The sequence below is a fragment of the Rhyacophila brunnea genome, unplaced genomic scaffold (genome assembly GCF_057557595.1).
Source record: "Rhyacophila brunnea isolate RB1 unplaced genomic scaffold, BYU_Rbru_1.0 scaffold_4, whole genome shotgun sequence".
Lineage (NCBI taxonomy): Eukaryota > Metazoa > Arthropoda > Insecta > Trichoptera > Rhyacophilidae > Rhyacophila > Rhyacophila brunnea.
Window position 1 is genome coordinate 50,466,418 of NW_028233068.1, and position 26,936 is coordinate 50,493,353.

The following is a 26,936-nucleotide window of genomic DNA, read 5'->3' on the forward strand; positions in this document are numbered from 1 at the left end:
ACTACATGTCATCACCACATCACATCACGGCAGTCTCAAAGCAGTATTACTGTCGAAGTAAGAAACTTAGATTAGTATTTAGTGGCTACATTGTCGCATTGTTCCCAAATGCTTAATGCGATATTTCCGTTTTGACACTTGGCCTCGAAAGATCACTCTAAACCCAGGGAATACTTGCAACCATTGTAAGCATCGTGATCTTTATCCTCCAGATAAGATATTTAACTTTATAATCGACTTTAACAAATTTAGTTGCTTTATTTGTAATAAAACTGCGACTCAATACTGCATGTAATCTGGATACAGGAGATAGAGTGAGTCACGTGCAAAGATTAAATAACAACTTGTTATGTTCTTCATTCTTCAGAAATTATCAACGTTTAATGAGTGAATTGAAGGGACACAATAATAGGATTTCCCTTTTTGTCTTTAGATTTTTAGTCGCATTAAAATTTGAAATCACAAATAATTTCACCTACTTATAGAATCAAAAAAAAATCATAGAATTTCAGATTCTCTTAAGTGTTCATACTGGATGAAATTCGCTTGTTATCTTCCAGTCAATATTCGTATTTTGATCATCTGTATAGATAGGTATTTGTAATATTATGCTTTTTCGCTATCTACGCTATTTACTCCTAACAGCTAAAAAAGAGGAGATAGCAAATGTTTTTATAAATCAATTAAAACAGCGCCACATTTTGGAAATCTACACGCTCCGTCTAGAGTGGAAAAGATGATTTTTCTTTTCTCACAATTGCTGAATCCTCATTATAAAGGGTATGTTTATCTGCTCGCACATCTTAATATCCCAAAATCTAATGAGTAATGGCACTGTTTCAATAACACGACATGAAACATAATTATAAAAAAACCATTGTGAGAAAAACTTTTAAATATTTTCCTTTAATCACTATTAATGTACAACGTTTTCATTCAGACGATGCTACTTTACGGTAGTGGGTGATGACATCTTACAAAAACTCACCTTTACCGTATACCTCACGAACAACCGTATGCTGAGCTTCAGGAAAAGATTGTTGCGGCGAATACTGCATGTATGGTGGATGACTTTATCAGTAGGTACCTAACGAGGAGATAAGAAAGCGGGCCAAACAGCCTCTGGTCACTTCTAAAGTGGAGATGCGCCATTACACATGTCTGGACTAGAGCTTCTGATTTCTCGAGAATTATTGAATTCTCGAAATAAAGAGCGGAATGCACAATCTAAGATTTCGTTCCTAAGGATAAGTCGCCGAAAAGCATGACTTAACTATAGACAATCCTGAGTATAGAGTTAAGGAATCCTTAACCATAGACTACTTTTGTTATGAACACGCCCCCTTCTGTATTACCATTTACCACTGGCAGCTGCTGTCAAAATAAATTCGCATGTCTATAACACAGTCCATACACTCAAATTCATTAAACAATGTATCTCAATATGGATATTGATAGTGTTAATTCGTTTGGCATGTACTTGCAGAGTATTATTTTATTTTTATACGCCAGCCCGCAGAAATACAAAATACCAGATGAAGAATGACACTTGATGCTAGTGTTACCATGTTTAAAAAAAAACTTGTGGTGCATGTGGAATCAGGTATAATGACTTATAACGGAAACATAAGAGTATTATAATTAAATATTATTATGTATTTATAGTTATTGCATTTATAAAATGCAGTTGTCATATTTTTGTCATCGTTTAACAATTATAAAATAATTTACCTAATTTACCTAACGAGAATTTTTAAATATGGTATTATTTTCAATAAAAATGATCTTAACTAAGGACAGTGTTTCTGCATAGTATTTTCTGCTAAGGAAATTTTAGTTATGACAAATGTTTCTGCATTCCGCTCTAAGAACAATTATTTTCTAGAGATTGGTTTTTTATTTCTGGAGAATTCTTAGAAATCCGTCTATATTACGAAATTACCTGTTCTTAACTATTTTTTATGTTTTAAGAAAGTTGAGGGTTTTTTTTTTGATGATTAGCCTTTTCTGATATTTCTCGAGATTTCTCGATCACAACCTCTAGATTGGACCACATATTAGGACCTTGGACGATACAAAAAGACTGACGAGCGGAATGGATTCTTCGAGGAAAGAATGTACGCATTTGTACAACTGATTTTTTATAACGTTCCGTCTGGTGAAATGTCACCAAGCTTCATCAAACCAAGTTTGAGAACCATTTTCTTACGTGAATAAAACTTTATTAGTATAGCACCTGAACGAATAATAAAACCCTGATATTAAACCGGTGCAATCAAAACAATTACAAAAGTACGTAGTTACCTTCCTATAATATCAATTCGATAGTAAACTTATTTTAAAACGCATAATATACATATTCAGTTTTGTATACCCACCTATTTGTCCTCGCCTTGAGCCCAGTAAAAAGTACAATACAAAAAATATAATAGTTACTTAACAATCAACACAAATTAAAATTATTCCTAGTTGAATCGTCCAACCATGGCCCCCATATCCTGAAGTGGGCCCCCAGGTATGGATATTTGACGGCCCCCCTACCTATCGCTAACGTTAAAGGCAGTGTGACGCTCTACAGTAGCGTTTTCCAAATGGTGTTAAAGCTAAAATTAAGAGTAGGTAATTCAGTGTATTTTTGAATACATCCATTGAATTATGGAGTCGTCAAGACGTATCAACATACAATAAACAAAAATTGTATCGCATAACCGCATAATTTAAAATATTAATAGTTTTGAAGTAAAATAGCGCCGCAGGCGACTTTTTTTACCATCAGAGAACATTTGTGATGCGTTTATCTCACTTGTCTGGTCGACCCTCCCTTGTGGAGCCATGCTTCCAACTTGTGATATCAAAATTATTGTTAACATAAAATGCCTACCAATTAAATCCATACCTACACCGATTCAAAATAAACCAAATTATAACTTTTCATGGAATAAAACAAAATTAAGACATGAAATTGTAATCCATCAGTAATTAAGAATTTTAATACATGTTATTGAATCATGGACAGATACACTTCAGTGACTGGGTACGCATTTCAAAAAGTCAACGAATTCGTTAGGTACATAATATAATCAATCATGCATCACTAGTGAAAATGGCATCAGTGATCTCCACTGCCAAACTAGCACCAACATCCACAGAGTGTTTTAGAAGCCGAGAAAGTGATAATATAGTTATTTCAAGATGGCCGCTGGAGAAGGTGGTTCCTATAAAAAAATTGAAACCTATGCCCCTAAGTAACATGGCGTGGGAAAATTTTGTGCTTTTGTCCGATGTGTCCACATTTACCTTAAATTCGTCATTAAGCTGCGGAACTATTATGAATCAATAGCTGCAATGTCTTAATACTGTTTTTTAAATAAATAAAAAAAAAAAACAAATTACAGTACAAGGTAAGCGAGTCGTTTTCCGTTTATCTCGTTGAAAATTATGCGTAATTATTTATAAATTAAAGTTAACTAAGTAATAAATTGTTGTTTCTTAATACTTGATACGTACTTATGTACCTACTATAACAGGAATGGCGAAAAAATAAATAATAATGGTTAGCATGCCAAAGGCTTACTTAATTCCTATTAGGAAAAATATAAATTTGGAACAACATTATATAGGTATGAGTAATATTAAAGTACTATAAAATATATTTTACTAATTCCCCTTACTCCCATATGTGATACAGAACATTATATTATTACAACGTTTTTATTAGCTCGTATTCTTATTTGTCCGGTGGTTGTTTGTCCGGTACAAATCTTGCAATCGATTTTTAACTAACTTCCCGACTAGCTAGACATTTGAAACTTTTAGAATATATCAGAACACGATGACAATGCATCTTTAAGTAGAATTGAATTCATTTTCAGTTAATTCTGTTTTGTATGAAGAGTTATTATTGTTGGTCGCTAAGGGGGTCCTAGTTATTTCGGAAGAAATCCGTAATCCAATCCACTATTATTGGTTGCTAGGGGTCTGGGAGTCTAGCAACTAAATTATTAATATATACGTGCGATACTATGGAAATCAAAATTACATTTCAGTATTATTTCTATCAAGTACATTTTTTTTGATCGTTTAAGCTAGCTTAAACGATCAAACTAGATCTAGATAGAGAAACTACATAGAGAATCATATAAACTTAGTTTATATGATTCAACAGAAAATTTTAAAAAGTTGTACTTATATAAAAAGTTCTTTTTATCTTGTAATTATTTTAATAATGAAAACAATTCGTCAGCTGAATGTAGAACTATTCTAACACACGTTTGATTTTTTTGGAAGGAGTTCTTTGAAACAACCTACTTAAATAATTGTTGTTATTTATATAAATAAATGTATACTTACATCATATTTTAGTAGAACTGTTGATAAAAAAGGACATATAATTTTGTTTATATACGTAATAAATAATTTAAGTAGACTGTTTCAAAAAACTCTCCTTCAAAATATTTCAAATGTGAGTTATTATAGTTCTACAATGTTTGTGCTAATACAATCAGATTATTTTTGACCAGTCAAAACACTTATTAATGAAATCCCGTTGAAACATGGTGTCTGTACATGATTAACGTACAGATTATACACATAAAAACTGGGGAAAACCAAATAGACGCGATATACGTGTATTTACAAGTAGAAGACTTGACCTCCCAAAATTATTAATTTACTGATGAAACACTATTTAAAACTGATGACAGGGTATATTATTATAAGTAGGTAAACTTAACATTTTTTTTTAAATGTATGTATTAAGTATGAAATTGATTAAGTAGGTACATAATATTATTCAATTCTTCTGCGTGCCAACCGAATTTCAGTGAGTGCCACAGGAGGCACGCGTGCCATAGATTCGCTATCGCTGTACTAGAATATAAATGTATGCGTTAAATTTGACTCGAAGACCTGGTAAGCATTTTCATATTAATTATTTTACTAACATTATAGTAAATTCAATATTTCACCTACTACCCACCCATCAATCAACAGTACTAATGCTAAGTACTTTAATGTTCGTAAGTATATGTAACTCATATAAATATTTCATCCTCCATATTAAATACCAATCCGCCATAAAATTTTAAATATTTCCGATTCCATGAATGATAAAAGCGAAACTTCGGAATAGTAATGAATAAGACTTAGGCCCGTTTCAGACGGGACACCGATGTCGCGCTCGATATAATATAGGAGGCCTTTGTATTATGTTTATGTACGCCCCAGAGCTAATGATTCAACGCGTGTCCGGTACACTTTTTCGTCGGCCGCTACATTCTCAAGCCGCCGATACACTTGTTTTTATTACCGCAGCCAGTTTTATGTTCTAATTTATAACGCGAAAATATTCGTTAACTCATTACCTCTGGGGCGTTCATAAACATAATACAAAGGCCTCCTATATTATATCGAGTGCGACACCGGTGTCCCGTCTGAAACGGGCCTTATTGTAAACCAAAAAAATACGCTCCAAACATTTGCCAAACGCAAAACATTCGAACCATTATCGTATTCATCCTATTGAGTTACGGAGTCGAATAAGTCGATGGACTTGTTTTATAAAATACCCTTGACCTTGTGTAAGGGAAAATCCAATGAAAACAACAAATCTCAGATAAACCAAACCACGTGAGTGACCGATTATGTGAATACAGGTAAGTATCTCATAAAAAATACGACTGAGTCAAGATGTATCTTACATACCTACATATTTCTACCTACGTTGTTTAATAAATACATATTTACCTACAGAATATTCATAAAAACTTACATTACCCAAGGGCCGATGTGTGCCATTAACATTAAATTTACTGTTAATCTTTAGTAAAAACTGGTATAAAATTTCGCAACTTATTTCTGACCATGTTTATTTCGCAATGTGAATTGTTGCAATCTTTAAAATGGATTTGTGTGAATATTATTACCATTTTTTTATAATGCACTTTGAAAAGTTAAAAGAATGATAACGCAAATAATATTAATGTATACGTAATTTACTTATAACATATTATAAATAAATAGGTACCTATATATATAGAAATTGTTTACTTTTTCTACAATGCCACAAACTAATGATAAAAAATGACCATGAATAAATCGATCAACAGAACAAATCAACGTAAATAGGTTAGCCTAGTCGAGATAATTAACTCTTTTTTTTAAATTAATATAGCTTTTATTCACAACAGTAAACACTCAGGATTTATTCTTTCTATTATTTACGCTAATTTCGTAATGTTATAAATCGACAAACAGGATAAGAGTTAAACGGTAAAATGGAACATTACTGTTTACTTACTAAATACCAAAGACGTCTGATTGATCCACAGCAAGTCGCCAATTTGGTTGGGACCATGGTTAATAACCATTCCTAGTGAAAAAGGTACCTACCAATTAACCAATTAGGTATAATCATGGCCATTTAATGTTGTTCACCTTAATTTATCGAAATAACGTTTTAATTAACGGATCTGACAAAAAGGTTTCATAAGATGTTTATTGTTGTGACAAAATGTTGTTAACCATTCGCTCAATCTGTTGATACCATACACACACAACACACATTGCAAATAAGCAATATGAACCAAAAGGAACGGGGGACCTACGGATTCAGAAGCGGACATTCTGCCATAACACATAATATTTATAATATTAATACTATCGACCGAGGGTATTTGATGGAATTTAAATTTAAATTCTAATGGATTTAAGTAATACATTTTTGGATGTAGAGCTTTATTGTCGGGAAATTGTATCCTTTAAATAATGTAACTGGTATGAACATTGTAGTAGGTATGTGTATTTTTTACTTATAACGAAATTGCGCACATTAATCGTGACTCCCGCCGTGAATAAACAAGTTTCACTAAAAAAAAAACCATGCCTTAATTACTTACCTAATTAGTGAATTTAATAATATGCAGTATGCCAAAATACATTACCTATTGGGTTCGTAGGAAGGTAGGTACTATCACATAATAATATATTATGAAGATCAATGTTATGTAACTAACCAGCAATTGGTAATGGCCATTGACAGGATAATAACTACGTGGACCAGTGTTGCCATCTTTTTCTATGCTGATTATGGTACAAAGGCGTAAAAGTTATAGTATTTCTGAAAAATATATAGTACAGGAACATTTTTCGTCTTGAATCCTTTAAAATTATAGTATTTTGGTATATTTGGCGTAAAATTATAGAATTTAACATTTTCCGCAGAATTAAAACTCTAGTAATGTACTATAATTATAGTACGGTTGGCATCACTGACGTGGACGTTGTTTTATAAACCGTTTGGCTGCTATGATGTTTTTCAAAATACCAGCTAGAAATACTACCATAAAAAATATGGTAATATAATACCCTAACTTTATATTTTTATAAACCGTTTGGCTGCTATGATGTTTTTCAAAACCCCAGCGAGAAATGTTACCATAAAAAATAAGGTTAATTTTTTAAACACCCTAACTTTCTTTTGATTATGCGGCACCGGATTATTATTTGAACACAGGGCGTGCGGGAGACTAATAACAACATCTCGCGGTAGGTTGAATTGAACAGAGATTATATTTAAAACACTAAATAGATAACTGCCCGATTGCCTGAAACATTCCGATTGATGATTAATGTTACTCAGACATATTATGTTGTTTTTATAATTTGTCACACACGCATTTTTCTCTGTTCGACTTTGAAAGTTTCTTCGAAGGTAATTCTAATAGTTTTGTCAGCGGAACCAAATAAAGTTTAAAATAATTTTCCTGGAGTATAATTTCTGCCGTTATATTGATTAGATAATTGCCAATAACCTCAGATTATTTACACTTGATTACGTTATTCTTTATGTTTTGATTGTGGTATAAGTACATCATGGCCCCCACAAGGGGGGGGCTGACAGGGCTCTAGCCTGGAGGCTAGCGTGGCGAGTCTCGACCAGATAAGTGAGATAAAAACACATCACAAATTTGCTCTAATAGTAAAAAAAAATTGCCTGCGGCGCTATTTTCCTTCTGTAATATTATTATTTAAAATTATGTGGTTGTACGACACAATTTTTAATTATGTATCGAAACTCGACGTCTCCATAATTCAAATAGATGTATTAAAATATACTATAAAATACTAAATATACCTAGGTACACATTAATTTTACCGTGTACAGTGTGTACACCATGTGGAAAACGCTACTGTAGAGTGTCACACTGCCTTTATCCTTAGTGATAGGCAGGAGGGCCCGACAAAGATCCTAGCCTGGGGGCCCGCTTCATGATGTGAGGGCCATGAAGTACATAATCAAAATACGACACAATTATAATAATATATAGGTATTTACTTATGTGGTAAACTTGATAACATTTCACGCAATAAATTTAATCGTTTTAATGTCAATTACATAGTAGTTTTAACATAATCTAGGACGTAGGTACATAGATGAATTTCCCATTTTATAAATAACTTTAATATGCAATATATAAATCATCTAAACCACAAAAGTGTTAAACAAAGTAATTAAATGTGCAAATCAAGCATAATAAAAACCGGTTTAACAATGGGTAGTAAGTAGGGTTTTCACCACCTTGTACGAAAAAGCAAGGACATGGTTATTAATAATTCAAAAGAAAAAAAGTAAGGTTTTCAAAATAGTTTACCATTCTAAACATTATACTATAGTCAACAACGATCGTGGTTAGTATATTTCTCGCTGGTATTATAAACAACGACATTGTAGATTAGAAATCAAATGGTTAAAATATGATTTACTTAGTTTATTCGATGTGCTTCCGTGTAGGTACTTTTTTTACCATCCCCGATCCTAATAAGATCTGGAGTAGGGGTTTGTATTAACAGATTTTTGTTTTTACGAGAAGTGGATGTTAGCCACTTGCTTAACCTATTAGGTCCATACTCTGGATCATACAAAAATTGTAAAACAATATGTGTATTTGCCAGACCCAGGACCCGTGGACTTGTTTTACTCTTTATTTAAATATTGTTACTTGACACTTATTTTTAATGTCATGTTGTAAAAGCATTAAATTTCTGAGTATGCGTCAATTTCATTATGTAAATAATTAAATTTGAATTATAACTACATATTTCAAATCTCAAGTATCGCGTAAGACTAGATGTCTGAAAAAACCCGACACTAAAAGCAAAAAAATCGATTGACGATCCAGTGTATGTCGGTACTTACTAATTTTATTCTTGAAATAAGCAAGAATCTATAGATAGCACAGAACAGATTAATAAATAGAATTTCGATAGACTATATCCCAATACACTACATTGTGTTTTGAATGTGTGAGTGTCCTACGAAAATGTACCATGCAGTATAGACGTGCAATAATGTGTGTTGCAACCAATATTGAATGAGCGTCAGTGCATACAACGAAAGCAGTTGTCAGAACGAAATACAAGCGTATTCTTCAGACGTGTTTAAGTTTGTCCCATATTCTTCCACACTCGAGATCGGTTGCCTGTTTCTCCACACCCGTTAGGTAGGATTTCAGTTTCCATTATTTCCGAGTTCCCTGATATACACAAACAAATCAATTATAGTTTTACTATGTCCTATGTGGCAGCGAACCCACGATGGCCGCGTGGCTTAAGCGCCGGTCTATAGTGTCGAGGGTCCCGGTTCGAATCCTGGGTCTGGCAGTGTACACATATTGTTTTTCAATTTGTGTATGAGTCAGAGTATGGACCTAATAGGTTGAGCAAGTGGCTGGCATCCATTTCTCGTAAAAAAAAAATCTGTTAATACAAACCTCCTCTCTGTGGAGGCCCATATGATCCTATTAAGATCGGACATGGTCTAAAGAAAATGTGGTAGCGAACTGTCATCCAATAGTATGGAAAATCATAATAACAAAATGTCGACCGTGGGCATCATGTGGCGACATATTAATTAAATAACTTAGATTGCTAATAGTAAGATTTAAAAAAATCATTTTAAATAACACATTGCAAAAGAAATACTGAGAACTGCTGTCGGATATGGAAAGACCGGCCACTGTATTGACCGCGAACACATTAATTTGGGATCATTATTGATTTTAGATAGGCGATTTATATTATCATAATATAATATAATATGTATAAATATGACAAAACTTGGTCGTCATAGGTCAACCAAAATACAAGAGCTAAGCACCGGTCTTTCCCAAGTACCTAACTCATGGCGCCGACAGGGGGGGGCTGACAGGGCTATAGCCGGGGTCCCGGGCTTAGGGGGGCCAGGCATGACGGGTCGACTAGTTAAGTGAGATAAACACACACCAAAAACTTACCCTAATAGCAAAAAAAGTCGCTATTTCACGATGTCATTATGAAATATGTGGTTGTATGACGTAATTCAATTTGATATTATGATTGATATAATTAAATGGTGACTTAATCAAAAATGGCGACGGGTCACATGTTACTTGGCTACCACAAAAAGGGCTCGAGCAGTGCTTTATAATATGATGCCGACAATTCAATATATCAAGTGGATTTCTTTAAAAATACAAAAAATCGCTGAAAATACACGGAACGCCCTTAACTTTACTTTGTGGAAAACACTAGGTACTGTAGAACATCACACTTTAACCTAAGCGATAGGTAGGGGGGCCCGCATCAAAATCTGGTGGCCATGATCTAACTATACGACATAGACCCCAGGCGAAATAGAGAAAAATAAGCTATTTACCTACTTTATAGAACTTCATCTTGAAATTCTTGCAAAGTATTGCAAAATATTGCCGATCCTTGACAACTATGTGACAAATCTAGATCTATGTTGTGTTTTATTTAGGCATGGATTTGATCTCAATACAATACGTACTATACGACATCTCACGGTGAACTGTAATACAGCAAACTGCATACGTAAAAATTTGCGGACACGTATTTGTAATGTATAATAATTATTGTATATGCTACGTTACATCAGTAGTGCGCAACCTATTAGAAAGAAGGGCCAATTTATCAATTTGCACGGGCCACAGTGTGTAAAAGTGTTGAAAAATAATTATATAAGTAAGTATAATACTAAACGAAATATAAATGTATTATTTTTAATGTAATAGTTGGTTAAACATCAGCTACTCCAATCATTCCCCACTCTGCATTAAGGCTATAGTTCAGCTGAGGCATGGCTAAAAAGATCGTGACTAGGCAATGCGCGGATTGTGCAAATGACGCATGCGTCCATTTAATGTTCTATTAGTAACAATAATAATATATTCATTAACAAGTAAATCGGTAACGTTTTTAGTCATCTTTACACGATTTAAGAATTAATACCACCGTCGCCATCACGAAACAAATTGACGTATTCACACCACGACGTTCGCTCTCCGAATGCCAGCGAGTCCAAAATTTCGTCGCGCTTATAGTTGAAAATTATTTGCCGTTGCACTGATGTATCGTCTTAAGTACATAGTATATATTTGGATGATAGAACTTAGTATATAGTAAATTAGAATTTTGTCGAAGCTATTCAATGAAAATTTTGGTAATGAAGTGCTTGTTATTTTGGGCCGCAAGAATATGCCATTACTGTGTTACATGTTTTTTTTTTGTTCCTTTATTTGGAAGCAATTGAGCTCTTCTCTGAATGGAAGACTATTCTGCTTTACAATGGTTTACAAAAGTATACATACATTTTTTAACTACAGGCATAAATAATTACATTATTAATAATACAGAATTACATTTTTGTTACACTATACACTAGACATTTACGTTACATTTTTGGAGAAATTCATGTGTGTTACATGTTATGGTAACAAAAAATAGAATAAAATTGCTACGTGTTCCAACCAATTCTGCTACCAACTCCATGAAATATCCATGATATCAATGCATCCTACTAATATAACAATATAACTGAAAGAAAAAAGTCTGTAGTCTATTTTGTCACGAATAGGGATTCCAATCCCGGGATCCCGAACTATTTTCGATACCTATGAATCCCGGGATTAGTAAACATAATCCCGAAACTTTTTATCAATTTTTATGAAAATCAAATAATAAAAACGAAAATATAACAGAAAAATACTTTTAATAACATATACCTAACTACATTAGAAATAAACTGACTTTGAAAGAAGTTTGATTTATTAGCCATGTGTTGCCAATTCATTTTATTTTTTCACATAAATTAATAAAAATGAGAAAGATTGGAAAAAAACAATGCTTCGCACTATTAACAAAGTGATTCCACCATGATCTCATACGTTTTACGACAGTTTCATATTTGGCTGACTAATTAGATTTATGAAGCGGAAGCATTAAACCTATGTATTAGTGTACAAGATTGAACGTACACAATACTAACAATAAATGTCTTAAATAGTATAAATTATACTAGATTTATTTTTGACCAATTTTATCAACGTTATTTGTATAAGTATATAAAAAAATTATATTAACTATTGAAAAAATGCCAATCCCGGGATCGTCAAATTGTAATCCCGGGATCAAGATTTTGGCTCGGGATTGGATTCCCTAGTCACGAATATAGCTTCGTTAGTCGTGTGATCTTCCTCGGTAAGTATGATCGATGTCCAATCAATTAATTATTAAACAAACAACAATTTATTCGGTTTATTGACTGCTAACCATGATTAATCATGTCAGCAAGTTGACACATGATAATATTATCATTCCCAAAGTGATGCAAAAAGGACACCAACACAAACATAGACCCTCCAAACCAACCCGCCCCGCACCACACTCGGTCTTAATCGAGCGTATCAATCGAGGCCCTACGTCTGGATGTGAAGCATCAGCAGTTTTTTTACGCCTGGGAATGTCTCAGGAGCAGATGCCCAAACTGAGATCGCCACGCTCTCGAGTGAGCTTTGACTGAGTTTACTGAAAGACGTAATTTAATAAAAAGTGCCATGGGAGGGAAAGGCACGAAAACTTAACAGAAATAAATGAATTTAATGATATATAAGATACAAAAAACAAACCTAAAACAATACGGACAAACAAAATTATGTGAAGAGATCTTCACGTCTGCAATAAGACGCCCAGGGAACTCAGAAATAATGGGAACTGAAATACACAACGGGTAAGGCGAAGCAAGTAACCGAGTCGAGTAAAGAAGAACCCAGGTTAAACTTACACACGTGTTAAGAATACGTTTTACGTCGAATACTAAAAACTGCTCTCGGTTTATGCATTTACGCTCATTTAATGTTGGTGTATTACACACACTATTGCACGTGCATAATGCGTGCTTCATTTTCGTAGGACACTCACACATTCAAAAGCCTGCTTCACCATGAGGCGTATTGAATATAGCCTATCGGTATTCTATTTATTATCTGTTCTGTGAAGACGCCGCATTTTTTTAAATGCAATAATATAAGGACACCAATGAAGCGTTGGTGAACTTATGGCAGGCGTGCCATGTCTGATACGCGAACGAATTATTGTAGAACCATGTAAAAAGTATAAAACCTGAGCCGTTCGCACGAAAATCATACGACCCAGCGCGAAAAACACAAAAAATGCAAAATATTTGGCAGACGACCTAAAAATGCGTTGATTAATTGGGAACGGAATTTTGCAAATTCTTGGGTAATTAAAAAAAACTCTTGGCACGCCATGCGTTATCAGAAATATTTATTTATTTATATGGCACATATGCACAAAACCGTTTGCCACCACTGCAATAAGACATGAGTTTGTCTATATGTCTTGGAATGGTGAATTCTAAAGGACAAAAAGGAAATAAATATACACTTAGTTACCATGTTAGTTAGTACCTATCCTGTTTCCACTCACACAAAGAAAACTACTTATTCCATCACTTTAATGGTGTTAATTGCCAATCATTCTTGGTAGAAAGACTTTGTATCAATTAAAATAAAACATAATAATATTATGTATGTACTAGTATCAAAAGTATCAAAAGTGATCTCCACGTGCCTAAAGCGCAAAGTGTTCAACCAGTGTGTGCTTCCCGTAATCATACATGTGTGTGACACTTGGACCCTAAGTAAAAGAGAAATCCAGAAACTTGGAGTAGCACAACGAGGTATGGAAAGGTGCATGCTGGGCATAACGCGAAAGGACAAAAAAAATGAGTGGATAATTAAACAGACAAGGGTTTGCGATGTAACAGAGTTCGCTAAAAACCTCAAATGGAAATGGGCTGGACACATATCTCGAAGAATAAGACAATCGTTGGGCAAATTTAGTCATCCAGTGGTATCCAAGAGGTACAAAACGGCTGCAAGGTAGACCTAGAGGCCGCTGGATCGATAAAATGATAAAGTTCTGCGGAAGTACGTGGCAACACAACGCACAGGACCGAGAGAAGGGGAATCAGCTCGGAGAGGCCTTCATCCAGCAGTGGATAGATTCAGGCTGATGATGATGACTAGTATGCAACTACTTTTATTACACACCATTTAATAATTTAGGTTCGTTTGTTTAAAATGGACATAGGTATACATCAATAGAGGATATATTTTTGAAATGAACGAGCGGTCCTGATCACTAAAAAAATATGTGGAATAAGCACTAAGTACACATTGTGATGTATGCTAATTAATACTTATCCTTAACTTAATCCTTCCCAATGTTTCGCAAAATAACTATTGAAAATGTCTAAAGTTATACACTTTGTACGGCTTTTAGGGCTCATTGATAATTAAAATGCGGTCTTGACCTTTAAAAGGTTGGTAACCGGTTGTATAGACCTACATAGAGATTCGTATATCTACATCGTCGGTTGGAGGAGATATAGGATGAACGTACGTACTTACCTCTAAGCAGCGCATGTATATCGAAACCCTTGAAACCAGAAATGTTTTATCAGCCGCACCTATATTATGACGTTACCTTTACTGTCCAAGAACTTTCGTGTGGACAGTAATATTAAAAATATTTTTAAGAAGATATAAGTGTGTATTTTTTTCATGCCCAGGTAGCAGTGGCGAAGGGTGGAGGTAGGCTGTAAATAGTGCACATTATACTTTGTCAGTCATACGTCGTTGTTTTAAATGAACTAAGAACACAATTTACAGATGGAGTTGGCTAATTAAAAAAAAATCAATTAAATCCTGCATAACCAAACCATAATAATTTTGGTTTGCTTTAGTTAGACAATCCGACAAAATTGTGCACACTTTTTCATTCATACTTATTTGTTTTCGTTGAATTTAGAATACATACATATTATACCTATTACACATGTTGCTGGTTAATTTTTTAAAATTTCTTAAGCCCTGCTTATATTATTGTAAAAGATCCAAAATGATGTGTGATTTAATATCATATATATAAATATTTTATAGATAAACGAGTATTTTTTTACTATTATCTATTATGCCTTGGTTTTCGCAAGGTTTAATTAAATTTTAAAAACTAACCAATACCTTCTGTAAATAATTGTAGTCTTAGTTCAATGAAAACAAATACGTATTTAAATGAGAAAATTTAATATGCACTATTTAACAGCCTATTTATTTACAGAAGATTTATTTTGTCCAGTAAGTACCTACACTTAAGTAGGTAGGTAGGTAGGTACTTAATAAATTTATAATTGAAGGTTTTAAACAAAAATGTTATCAATAATTGACAATATTTCGCTATCAACATGATTAATTTAAGTAATTTATCGCAGTTTTTATGAAACAAAAAAAAATGCTAGATGGATCAGACAGACACAATGGATCACGATATTTAGCGCAGTTAATTGCCGCCAATTTAAAAAAAAAGTTTAATCTAAGAACGTTTTAAATTGTCCGCATTCAAAACCGCAATAAATAATAATTGCTTCGTGCATTTTTTTTTCAGACAATGTCAATCAATACAATAGGTGAATAAGTTGGTACTAAGTGCATACTAACAAACAGTGAGTACCAAGGCAATAAATGATTATTTTTAAAGTGGTAAATTTTCAGCAGAGCAAAATATGTTCGTGTTTAATTATATTTTATAGAGTTTGTCTGAAATTGTGATGGAGTTAATAAGAAAACACGACATAACTATTCACAACGTACACGCCTTTTTGATTTTCAAATGGGATTTCGATGGATAGTGATACTAAGTTTCTACTTACGCATTTTTTTTTTACTTTCTATCGTATAATAATATACTAACTCACCAATCAACCAAGGGCAGATTTACCAGTACTCTGCGTGCAACAAGGGTTCCAAATTTCAAAAAATGCTCGACAAAATTAGGCAAACCCTTGGTACAATGTTTAAAAACATGAAAACGCTCGAAATAAAAATATTTAAGAACTATTATCGTCTCTAATTCATGCTGCGAGTAAAGCGCGAATCAAATTGAGGTGCATGTTGCCTACTGCCATGCTGTCGCGGCGACAAATTTAGTCTATGGTTTCGTCATTTTGCAGAATATTTTGAACGATCACCAACTCTGTAAATTCACTGAAGAATGACACCAATGAATAGTAATTTAAATTATTATTAATTTTTCATGCTAATTTCAATTAATTTTAACAGTTTCTATGTGTGCGTGCGTTAAAATTACTTGCGACATGACAACCATAGATAATATTTTGAACATAACCCAACCTGCAGACCATAGATAATAGACAACATTATTATAGAATATACATAGTGCCAACAGCTAAAAACAAGAAAAACGTGATTTTGACATGACAGTCGAAAGGTGTAGATGTTAAAAACGTTCATTCAGTCATGCAGGTGTCGATTTAGTTCAGTTCAACGTGAGGTGACCTCATTGTTGTTCTGGTGATTTTGGCAGATTTTGCTGACTGACAATGTTCGTTTAAAGATTCAAAATGTGTTACGGGGTGGGAGCATTAGTCTGATAATATTTTAAACATCAAGAAAAACGACATTACACACTTTTATCCCGTATCGGCAGCTTACTGTGACGTCACGTGATAGTAGGCGACATGCACCTAAATTTGATCAGAACTTAAGGCTCCCAAAATGGTTAAATCTGCCCCTCCCTTCAAACCGGACATGATAATATAACAGAACATGAAAAAACAGAACAGTGACAAAACAGAACGATCAATTTAATAGAACAATGACCATTCAGGAAAAATATAACATTTAATATTGTAATTATCGTATCTATATATTATGTTGTATAGATTTTTTATAACACAGGTTTTCAATACGCCGTAAAAAATCAAATTATAGGTATAATTTCTGCATTCCTAATCGCTGGAAAGCCTCAATTAAACGGGACTCAACTCGGTGTTGCCGGCAAGCTAGGTATATCTTGTCTTAATCAATCTAATATGTTCAAAATGCTAAGGTGACTAGGTACTTACCTACAACGAAATAATGAATTTAATAATTATGTGGAGTTGTACCTACATGATTATCAAAATCAAGCAGATAAATTGAGGTTTTTTCGCCGAATGGCCAACATGCAGTGATCAATATATTAAAAATATTTATATATATTTCGTTTATAAACTTAAGTTTTTATTTAATAAATAATACATAAATACAACAAAAAAAATGTTTTATTTATCCTCTAACTGTTTTTCATGTTCTGTTTTGTCACCGTTCTATTTCTTCATGTTCTGTTTATTATTTATGTTATATTAAATTATATCATGTTATGTTTTGTAAGGTTACCGATATTTTTTGTATGTATGTATTATATGAACCACAATTTCGTTATTCTATGGATTGAAGCAGTATGTATAAGATAAAAAAGCGAACGCTAGTCGCCATAGAGTATCTATAATAATATGTAGCAATGACGAAGGGTGGAAGTAGGCTGTGGATATACAGAGTGAACACTGAACTTTGTCAGTCATACTTATTTGTTTTCATTGAACTAGTAATACAAATTATTGGTGGTATTGGTAAGTTTTTTTTTAAATTCAATTAAACCTTGCCTATGCCAAACCATGGTACTTAAGTACTTAATAGTGGTAGATTGGGGAGATTCGACAAAAAAATGCACACTTTGTCAGTCATACTTATTTTGTTTAATTGAACTAAGACAAATTGTAGATTTTTTTTTAAATTGATAGAACCTGCCTAATCAAACCATTTTTTTTTCGACCATGTCCGATCCTAATAGGATCATATGGGCCTCCACAGAGTAGAGGTTTGTGTTAACAGATTTTGTTTTTTACGAGAAATGGATGTCAGCCACTTGCTCAACCTATTAGGTCCATATCCTGACTCACACACAAATTGAAGTGTACCAAACCATAATAGATAAAATTATGTATGGTTTAATAATGGCTTATTTTAGTTTTTATTGATCATTAATATCATAAAGGCCTCCACAGAGTGGCGGTTTGTATTAACAGTTTTTATTGTTACGAGAAATGGATGTTAGCCTCTCGCTCAAGCTATTAGATCCATACTCTGACTCCAAGCACAAATTGAAAAACCATATATGATAATATTTGCTAGACCCAGGATTCGAACCCGGGACCCACGACGCATAAGTCGATACGCTACCGCCATCATCACATACTTAAATCTTATTCAGGCATCGGAATATTCCAATGGCCAATGTGCTCATCTGCACAATACTAATTCATTATCGTATTATTGTGTGCTAATGCATCGCCATGGTCAAGAAAACTGTTGGTTCAATGGTAATAGAATTATCATGAATCTGAAATCGAACACAGATATTGAGCTACTACACAGACGTAACAATACAATCGGTTTGTATTATAATAATATTTGATAAGGCCTTGTCCACATTGAGCGTTTTGACTCGCGCGCATTCCAGGTACATGTGACCTCATAGAGCCGTCCACACGCACTCGTGACGAGTCATCTGTCGCGGGCGGTAGAGCTATAAGTGACTTTATTGAGCCGCCCACATACACTCGCGACCTATCGATAGACACGCGCCATGTGGACAAGCTCTCGAGTCCAGAACGTTTTGTAGTAAGGTTTTATTGTTAACTTCAACCTGCTTTGAAAGCATTTACTTAATGATGCATATTTTATTATTTAAAAAAAAAATAGAAAATGGAGACCTGTTTTGATGTCATGCTTTGGTGATCAATTTACCTATTGGTATTGGCGATTTGACGCGATTATAATGATGCTTCATTGTAACAATAAACATTTTTAGGTTTGTAACACTAGCCTCAAGGCGTTTCTATCTCAGTGCGGCCCTGTAAAATAAATGTCGCAGCACAAATTTAATGTGAACACAGCTGCAAATTAATCTTCAATGCAAAATGACTAGCAGATCATCAGCTACTAGTGGGTCGCGGCACACTGGTGTCTCAAGTGCAATTTAATGTGTGATTATTTCAAGTAAAACTTTTTAATTTAACTATTTTAGTGTCGGGAAAACCTAATTCGCAGGTTGTAAAGTGTGTCGCTAACTCAAAAAAGTTGAAAAACATTGTTAAGCATTAACGTCAGTAACCTTTTTCACTTTTATATTATATTAATTCTCCATCCCCATAGAAAGTTTTTTATCAATATTTTATTATATCGCCACACCAGCTTAATGTTCATAAGACCAATTAAGTACTTACGACAATCGATTGTAGAAATGAAAAAGGGCGTAACCCTCAGTTTTTTCAAAATTGGTTTTATTGCATAATAGATCATTGGTTGTACACGACTAAATACACGTTGTGTTCAAAAGATGTAAGCTGCAAATGGCAATTTATTATCTAAATTTAGCTATCACTTAAAAAACAAAGAAGGAAGTGACAAGGGAAAAACAACATAACCATATCATTTTTGTTTGTCTTTTTTTAATTAACTCAATAATTAATATCACATTAAAGATATAAAAACCAAATTATTAATTATCACTTCATGGATATGTCTATTGTGTATTTTAACTTTGACCGAAAACCATAACAAAAACGTTTTTGTATCTCCTGTAAAATTTGATTTGTGTGGATTACGCCCTTTTTCTTTTTCAATGTCGATATTATAGAATCAAGACTAAAAGAGCAAACTAACTTAGCCTAAATATAATTCATGTTACTAAGCCTAGAAATGTGGGCGTACAGATGTATCACATGAAAAACCACCAGGGAATAGATCCAGGAAATTTGCCATGAGATGGAAGTCGTCAGATGGAGAAAACAACAAAGTAAATTCTAGAACACAGATGTGAAAAAAAAAGTGCAACTAGGATCCCAGTCTCCCAGCAATAACTAGGAATGAACCGCAATAATATGAAAAATTATAATATAAACCGTCTTCAGCGTCTACCACAGGTCAGTCAAGGCCCACTATAATCAGGCTGTGACACATGGTCGTCGAATGCAACATAGTAATCTGTTTGTAGAAAATGACGCCAAACAAATACGTTTTATTGACAACGTTTGGTGTGCACTATTTATGTCGGATCTTAACAGCCTACCTCCACCCTTCACCACTGTGTTATATATTATGTATGCCAAGTGGCCAAAGAATAGAAACTACTCTTGATGTATGCACAATGTACGTCAATATTTTTTACATTATTACAATACTAAGGCCTGTTCCAGACGGGACACCGGTGTTGCGCTCGATATAATATAGGAGGCCTTTGTATTTGAATAAAGGGGCCTTTGTATTATGTTTATGAACACCCCAGAGCAATTGAGTCAATGCATACTTTCGCGTTATAAATTAGAACATAAAACTGGCTGCGGTAATAAAAACATGTGTATCGGCGGCTTGAGAATGTAGCGGCAGACGGAAAAGTGTATCGGACACGCGTTGACTCATTAGCTCTGGAGCGTTCATAAATATAATACAAAGGCCTCCTATATTATATTGAGCACGACACTGGTGTCCCGTCTGAAACGGGCCTAAGACATACTAAAAAGAAATTCACCATTGGAGAAGCGCCATAGAAGTGTTTTTACAGTATGTATGTCATGAGTTATGACTTATGAGGTATATAAGTAGTAAGGTTACATTAGAATATCAATCGAGGCACTTGTTAATAATTATGTATGCAAGCACCTGCAATAACTCATTTCTGTGATGCAAACTGCATTTGATTTCAAATTACAAAGTGGGACAAAAAATTGTTTACATGACCATTTTGCAAATAATAATAAATAGTATTGACACTATCAATACAATGATGATCAGTAACAAATCAATATTGATGAAGTATCTATTGCATTATGGCATAAAGTGTAATTTCTTATGTAGTCAATCAACATTCATACATTAGCGGCTAATGATTAGCCTGAGTTAAAGTAAATAAAGCATCCATACTATAGAAATCGCCTCCAAGGTAACTAACATAATGCAGAAGCCCTTCTTCTTTATTAGATGGAGCCTAAACATATGAAAGTGAAACAAAAAAAGACCTCTTGTCTATTAATTAGGTTAGCTACGAGTGACTTCGCAATGCTGGCTCATTTGAAGAGAACTTCACACTTCTATTATGAGATTTATATGCCAATTTGCAAAAATACAATATTTTGGTGTTATTATTTACTTGAAAAATCTGGTAAAATCGTTAACTGCATGTGAGTAAATGAACAGTACAAACACAGTGGATACCCATAAAAAAAATGGCAGCCACTGCATGAGTTGGATGACGGGAAATATCAACGTAATAAATTGTTAATGTCATTCTTAATAGAAATAGTGTATAAGTCTTCTTCTATATAATGGTCTAATTTTTTTTCGATTCTCAGAGCCGATAATGGTGCGCACATGGTGTAACCTGTTATTATCATTTTCAACTTCAAGTGACTATGCCACAAACCCCAGATAAAAAATTCTGTTCAGATACATGGATAAATATACATTTTAAATAATCCATATTATACACTATTTAAACATTTAATATGCCTACAGCTAATCTAAGCAAATAGATTATTTCAGAAAAGTGTGTATTTAAATACTTTTATGATAATTGTGTGTCTCTTATAAGTTAATATTTAAAGTGATATGACAGAATGTACTACTCAAACATTATATAGACTTAGATTATATTAAGCCTGTGTCAAGTTGTGAGTGACGCTTAATTGGGATAAATTTAATATAGTTGAGAGAACAGAAAAAACTTTCAAAGACAACTGACGTCCGAGCAGTGCGAACAATAATAAATTGATTAAAAGTTTGATAAAATGTTCAACACAACACAAACATGTCCCTATACGCCTATATTTACAGATTTGCATATAATTTACAACACATAATAGGTAACAATACCTATCACTTATAATAAATGTATTTTTTTTCTATAGTACCTATGTTAACTTGAAAAACCCAAATTCAATCAACACAATGCAACCAATATAGTTTAGTGATTAATAATAAACTTCACTATTGTAAAAAATACAACAACAAATACATAAGTTCCTAAGTAGTATGTATAAAAGTAAAAAAGGGTGGGAATATTAGCAACTTTATCTCGATATAAAGTAAAATCTTGTTTAAAAGAAAGTTCAACGCAGTACTTACGATTGCATTTTTAGTTTAGCAGATTAGAGAACTGAATTTGGATCGTACCAAACCCAAAGAATATTAAATATTGTACCAGATATCTTCCACTTTGTAACCCAAACTACACAATCATAATAAGAAGGTAGTTACTTGTAGTTAGATAATGTAATTTTTTTAAATACAGAAAAGTACAAAGTCAACACCGATGTAAGCCAGTTTAAAGTTGTTAAGTACTTATCGATTCTTTGTAAAATGATATCACATTAATTAAATTAAAACACAATCATCTGGTGGAGATGTAGTCTTGGACCGATATGATTTATTGACTGATCTGGATTGGTAGTGTAAGCGGTAAATAAGGGAGAGAAATAACACTCACACACTGGACCGATCAAACCAAGAATGTAACAGGATCGTCACTGGTGTGGCAATACACTCATGGATAATGGAGGAGAATATTTGTGAACATAATAGAAACTGTTCATGAAGCTTACAATCTTTGGTGATCAACCACCCAGAAGAATTTAGTTACAATTTACATTTGTTAAGACTTTTAAGGTTTACTCATTGTATTTTTTAGAAGTTGCATTAAGTATAGCGTATGTTCTGTCCTTTCTTTTATTTTTCAACATAACAGAAAGCTTCAGGAGAATCAAACGTTAGGTCTCTATGTATGCTTCAAATAACATTCTTTACTTTGAGCAATGTTTTTGGATAATGTGGTCCACCTAACATTTGAATGGATTACATTATCTTTTGAGAATGGCTTCTGTAATGAAACGAAAATGTCAAGAGCGGAAGAAGAGGACAGATACAGCCAATAGAATTGTCTATAAAATTAAACCTTTTATAGTTATGAAATAAGGCATAGGTACTTCAAAATTTTAAATAGTAAAATTCATGTTTTGAATGATTTGATACTAAGTAGTTCAAGAATTATCCAACAAATTGATTTTTTTTACAACCATAGATAAGTACCTAATATGAATAATAAATTATTGGTCCTTCTATTATTTAGTGCTATACAACTAGACAAGGTTAACACCTATATAATTATTATGAAGTCCATGATCAAGTAATAAAATAATATTATGATCACATAGGCATGTTATATTATATTCATTATATCATTTAATTAAGTAAATTGGGTATCGTTTTTGTAGTAATATCTTAGTCACATATACTTACAAGAAGATTACAAAGTTTCAAAAAGTTTTTTGTTGTGTCAAAACAAATTTACTTACCAAGGTGTTTTGGTATCCAAGCCCGGTCTCCTCGTCCGACATGTCTAATTGTGTCATCTTCCCACACGTCAAGCAAGAAATGAAACAATCTTATTTATCTGAGAAAGCGTAATCTGCGATCTTCAACAGATAATAATAATAACACAACACATCACATCACCAATAGCTATCAACTAAAAACACGTCCCGATAGAGCGAGAATAATATCTCAGAGCGGTCGGATGGTATTTCCTGTCAAGAAATCATTGTAATGATCCAAATAATTCATAATTGACGGGGCTGCAATTTCATGCAAATCGTATTATCGCGTTTTGACGGCTTCAACCGGCGACGGCACTGCTGAGAAGGAAGAAAAATCACAGATGAAGAGTTCCGCGCTATTCTAAAGTGACATTTGGCTTAATGATCACATCATCATGATTGAACAATCCATTCGTATATATTTTTTTTAATTTAATTCTAAAACTTAGTGCTTCGGTCAAACAGTTCAAAAAAAATATTGCACCAACAAAAGTATTAATACTATCTAACAAAACCAAACCAATAACTTTCAAAAATAATTGTACATTTATATATGTACTGTATGTACTGATTAATCAAAAAATGTAATATTTATTTACTCTTTAGTTCTTATTATTTTTGTAGTCCTTCGCTAGTTTATACGATAAAAATATTTAAATTTGTTATGGGATGGCTGTAATTGCATGTGTACATAAATAAATTATTTATGAGCGATTTTGTTGCATATGGGTGGCACTTTTATTCTTTCGTACGAAGATAAGTTTCAACAATGTGACTATAGTTTTCCACCTCCAGGCGTATTCTGACGTTTGTTACTATTATCTCATTATATGCATAGTTTGGTTTTTTTAAAATAGCGCAATATTTGGACCTAACTAATATTTCGCTAAAAGAATCTTATGCCTATGTACCTACAGTTTTAATCCATATTCATAGTATTAGCTTTTTTAAATGTAATGGCATTGGTTTGATAATATATTATTATAATCAATCAAAATATTGACATGGGTGACATTTTCGTCGATATTATTATTGATTTGAGAAAATAATTATGATGATAAAATAAAAATCCGTCATTAATAGACAAATTAATAATCAATGGTGTAGACGGGTTTCGCAACTAAAATAAAAATATATTCATATTATTAAGCCGTAACGTCACCCATTGGCTGCTTGCAAGTTGAATGTATTTTTTGTATCGGTATTATTTGGTCATTATGCATATGGATCACGTTAAGTTTGCCTTATAAAATCCCAACGACTTGGGGTACCTACCTAGTTCGTTTCAAATTATGTCTATTAATACAATAAAATAATAATAATACATGCAGTCATTTCAAACCAGTATTGTTTTCGAAACTGAAAACCATAGGTACCTACTTACCAAACGAAACCGTCTTAGTTTTTATTAATTATTAATAACAATGCTACAAAATAAAAATTAAAGATTTTCAAAGAATTGTTAATAATTAATTGATATTATACTGGGTAGGTAGGTAGGTATATTGATTACATGATACATGGATTCTTTATTCAATATTAATGTTGTTTTCACTATTTTGTTACATATAAAAGTTAAACACAATAATTTGTATTGTACCTATTCACTTCTGTATTGTTTGTTATAAATTGACGTCCAAACAAAACAATACGTAAGACATTATTGTAGGTATGTTTAACTATCAAACCGTTAAAAGCGACTATTTTACTTGTAATCGATCGTCCGTCAATCAGTAGCAATTCCTTTGAGTAAGTAAAGTAATAAATTAAATTTTGATCCGCGGAGTTTTGGCAAGTCAAAGGTGCCAGCATTATATTATGTTATTGTATCGTCAAAAGTAAATATTTCAGTAGGTACATACATATGATACAATAAAAAAGTTATGACCCATATCAGCAAATTGCTATTTCAAAATGAAATAAATGAAGATTACGAAATTGGATTGGCTTTCATTCAGCTGCATGGATAAAGTAACCCCGTTGTACAGTACTAAAGTTGTTAGTGGCGGTAAAACGTGTTTGTATACTGGCAATTCTCATAGTTTACTGTAAATAATAGTGTTACCAAAAAAGTGAACAGTTTTCCAAAATTTAAGATTTTTTTAATACTATGTATTATATTTTTAGTATTAGATACTGTTATATCTGTAAAAATTAAAACATAACTACAAAACAAGAGATTCTATAAACGCTTTGAAGAAAAATAAACGTCGTGTCATATATTTTATTATTGTTATCACCTAGCATGAACGGTTTTTAAAATCATTTTTTTACTTTCTTGTCTCGTTAACAGCGTCACATGTAATGCTGTAATATCATTATGATATAATATATCGTTATTATTCGAGTTCCCTAAATACCATTTTGAAAAACTGCTAGGTACATTCTATTTATTTATAGGTCCTAGTACCTAACCTACTCCTAGTTAAAAACAATTGGATTATTTAATTATGACGTTTATCTTTTTAGCTACCTACATATCTTTATATATTTAAAATGACAAATGTGACGCAAATGAAATATCTACACTCTAATTAAATTATTTCAATATGAAAATTTTTGGGAACGAAATGACAGAAAAGGCAACAATTTCTGAGATATATTTATTTTTCATAATATTGTTTAATCACGTTTTAGGGATTTTTGAAAAATGTCGAGATGGCAACTCCGAGTATTTATGTTCAGAAAGTAAGATGGCCGGCCCAAGCATCTACGGTTGCGCCGCTGTAATGTGTTATTAATGGTGTGTGAACAATAACGCTGGTGTCGTGGTCGACCTAAAAGGGAACAGGTTTCGTTCGTAAATAAGTGTTGTTTTAAAATTTTATTGAGTGATTGTGTTGTGATAAAATCGGTGAAAGTTTCAATGGATTCATCCCTTTGTCCCGTCAGTGAAAATGGCCGAACATCAGTGTGAATTAACCACCATTAGAAAAGTGTGGAACATGTTTACTGACTTAACATGATTTAAACACGAGGAAAACTTATCCTTCATTGCGCCCTGGTGTCAGGTAGGATTTAACTCATTCATGAGTTATTCTGTTGTTACTTAATTATTTGTATACATACTTTATTTTCATTGGTATTCAAAAAACTGGACACTCTGTCCGAAGTTAAAAACTTGTTTTCGTAGATTGTTTTACTCTTATAATATCTAAATATCCTATATATCGTCTTCTTTATTATTAGTAGATGTTTTAATATACACCGGTTAGTCTTAAATAGGCTTTTTACGTTGTTTAAAAAGTTTTAAACTAGAAGTTTTTGACGATCAAATAATATGACATTCCATTCTCATGATAGGTAT

At 32.9% G+C, this 26,936-nt stretch overlaps 1 protein-coding gene across 2 annotated transcripts in view; it reads right to left on the reverse strand.

Annotated features, from left to right (window-relative positions):
- ClC-a (chloride channel protein 2) overlaps positions 1-23,972 on the reverse strand; it is a 67,201-nt gene extending 43,229 nt beyond the window's left edge. The window contains exon 1 of one of the 2 annotated variants that reach the window (XM_085954289.1): positions 23,609-23,972. In XM_085954289.1, coding sequence (XP_085810415.1) covers positions 23,609-23,665 — 57 coding nt within the window. In that variant the 5' untranslated portion in view covers positions 23,666-23,972. The remainder of the gene's footprint in view (positions 1-23,608) is intronic. The other variant, XM_085954291.1, reaches the window with a different exon arrangement.
- Between the last annotated feature and the right edge of the window lie 2,964 nt (positions 23,973-26,936).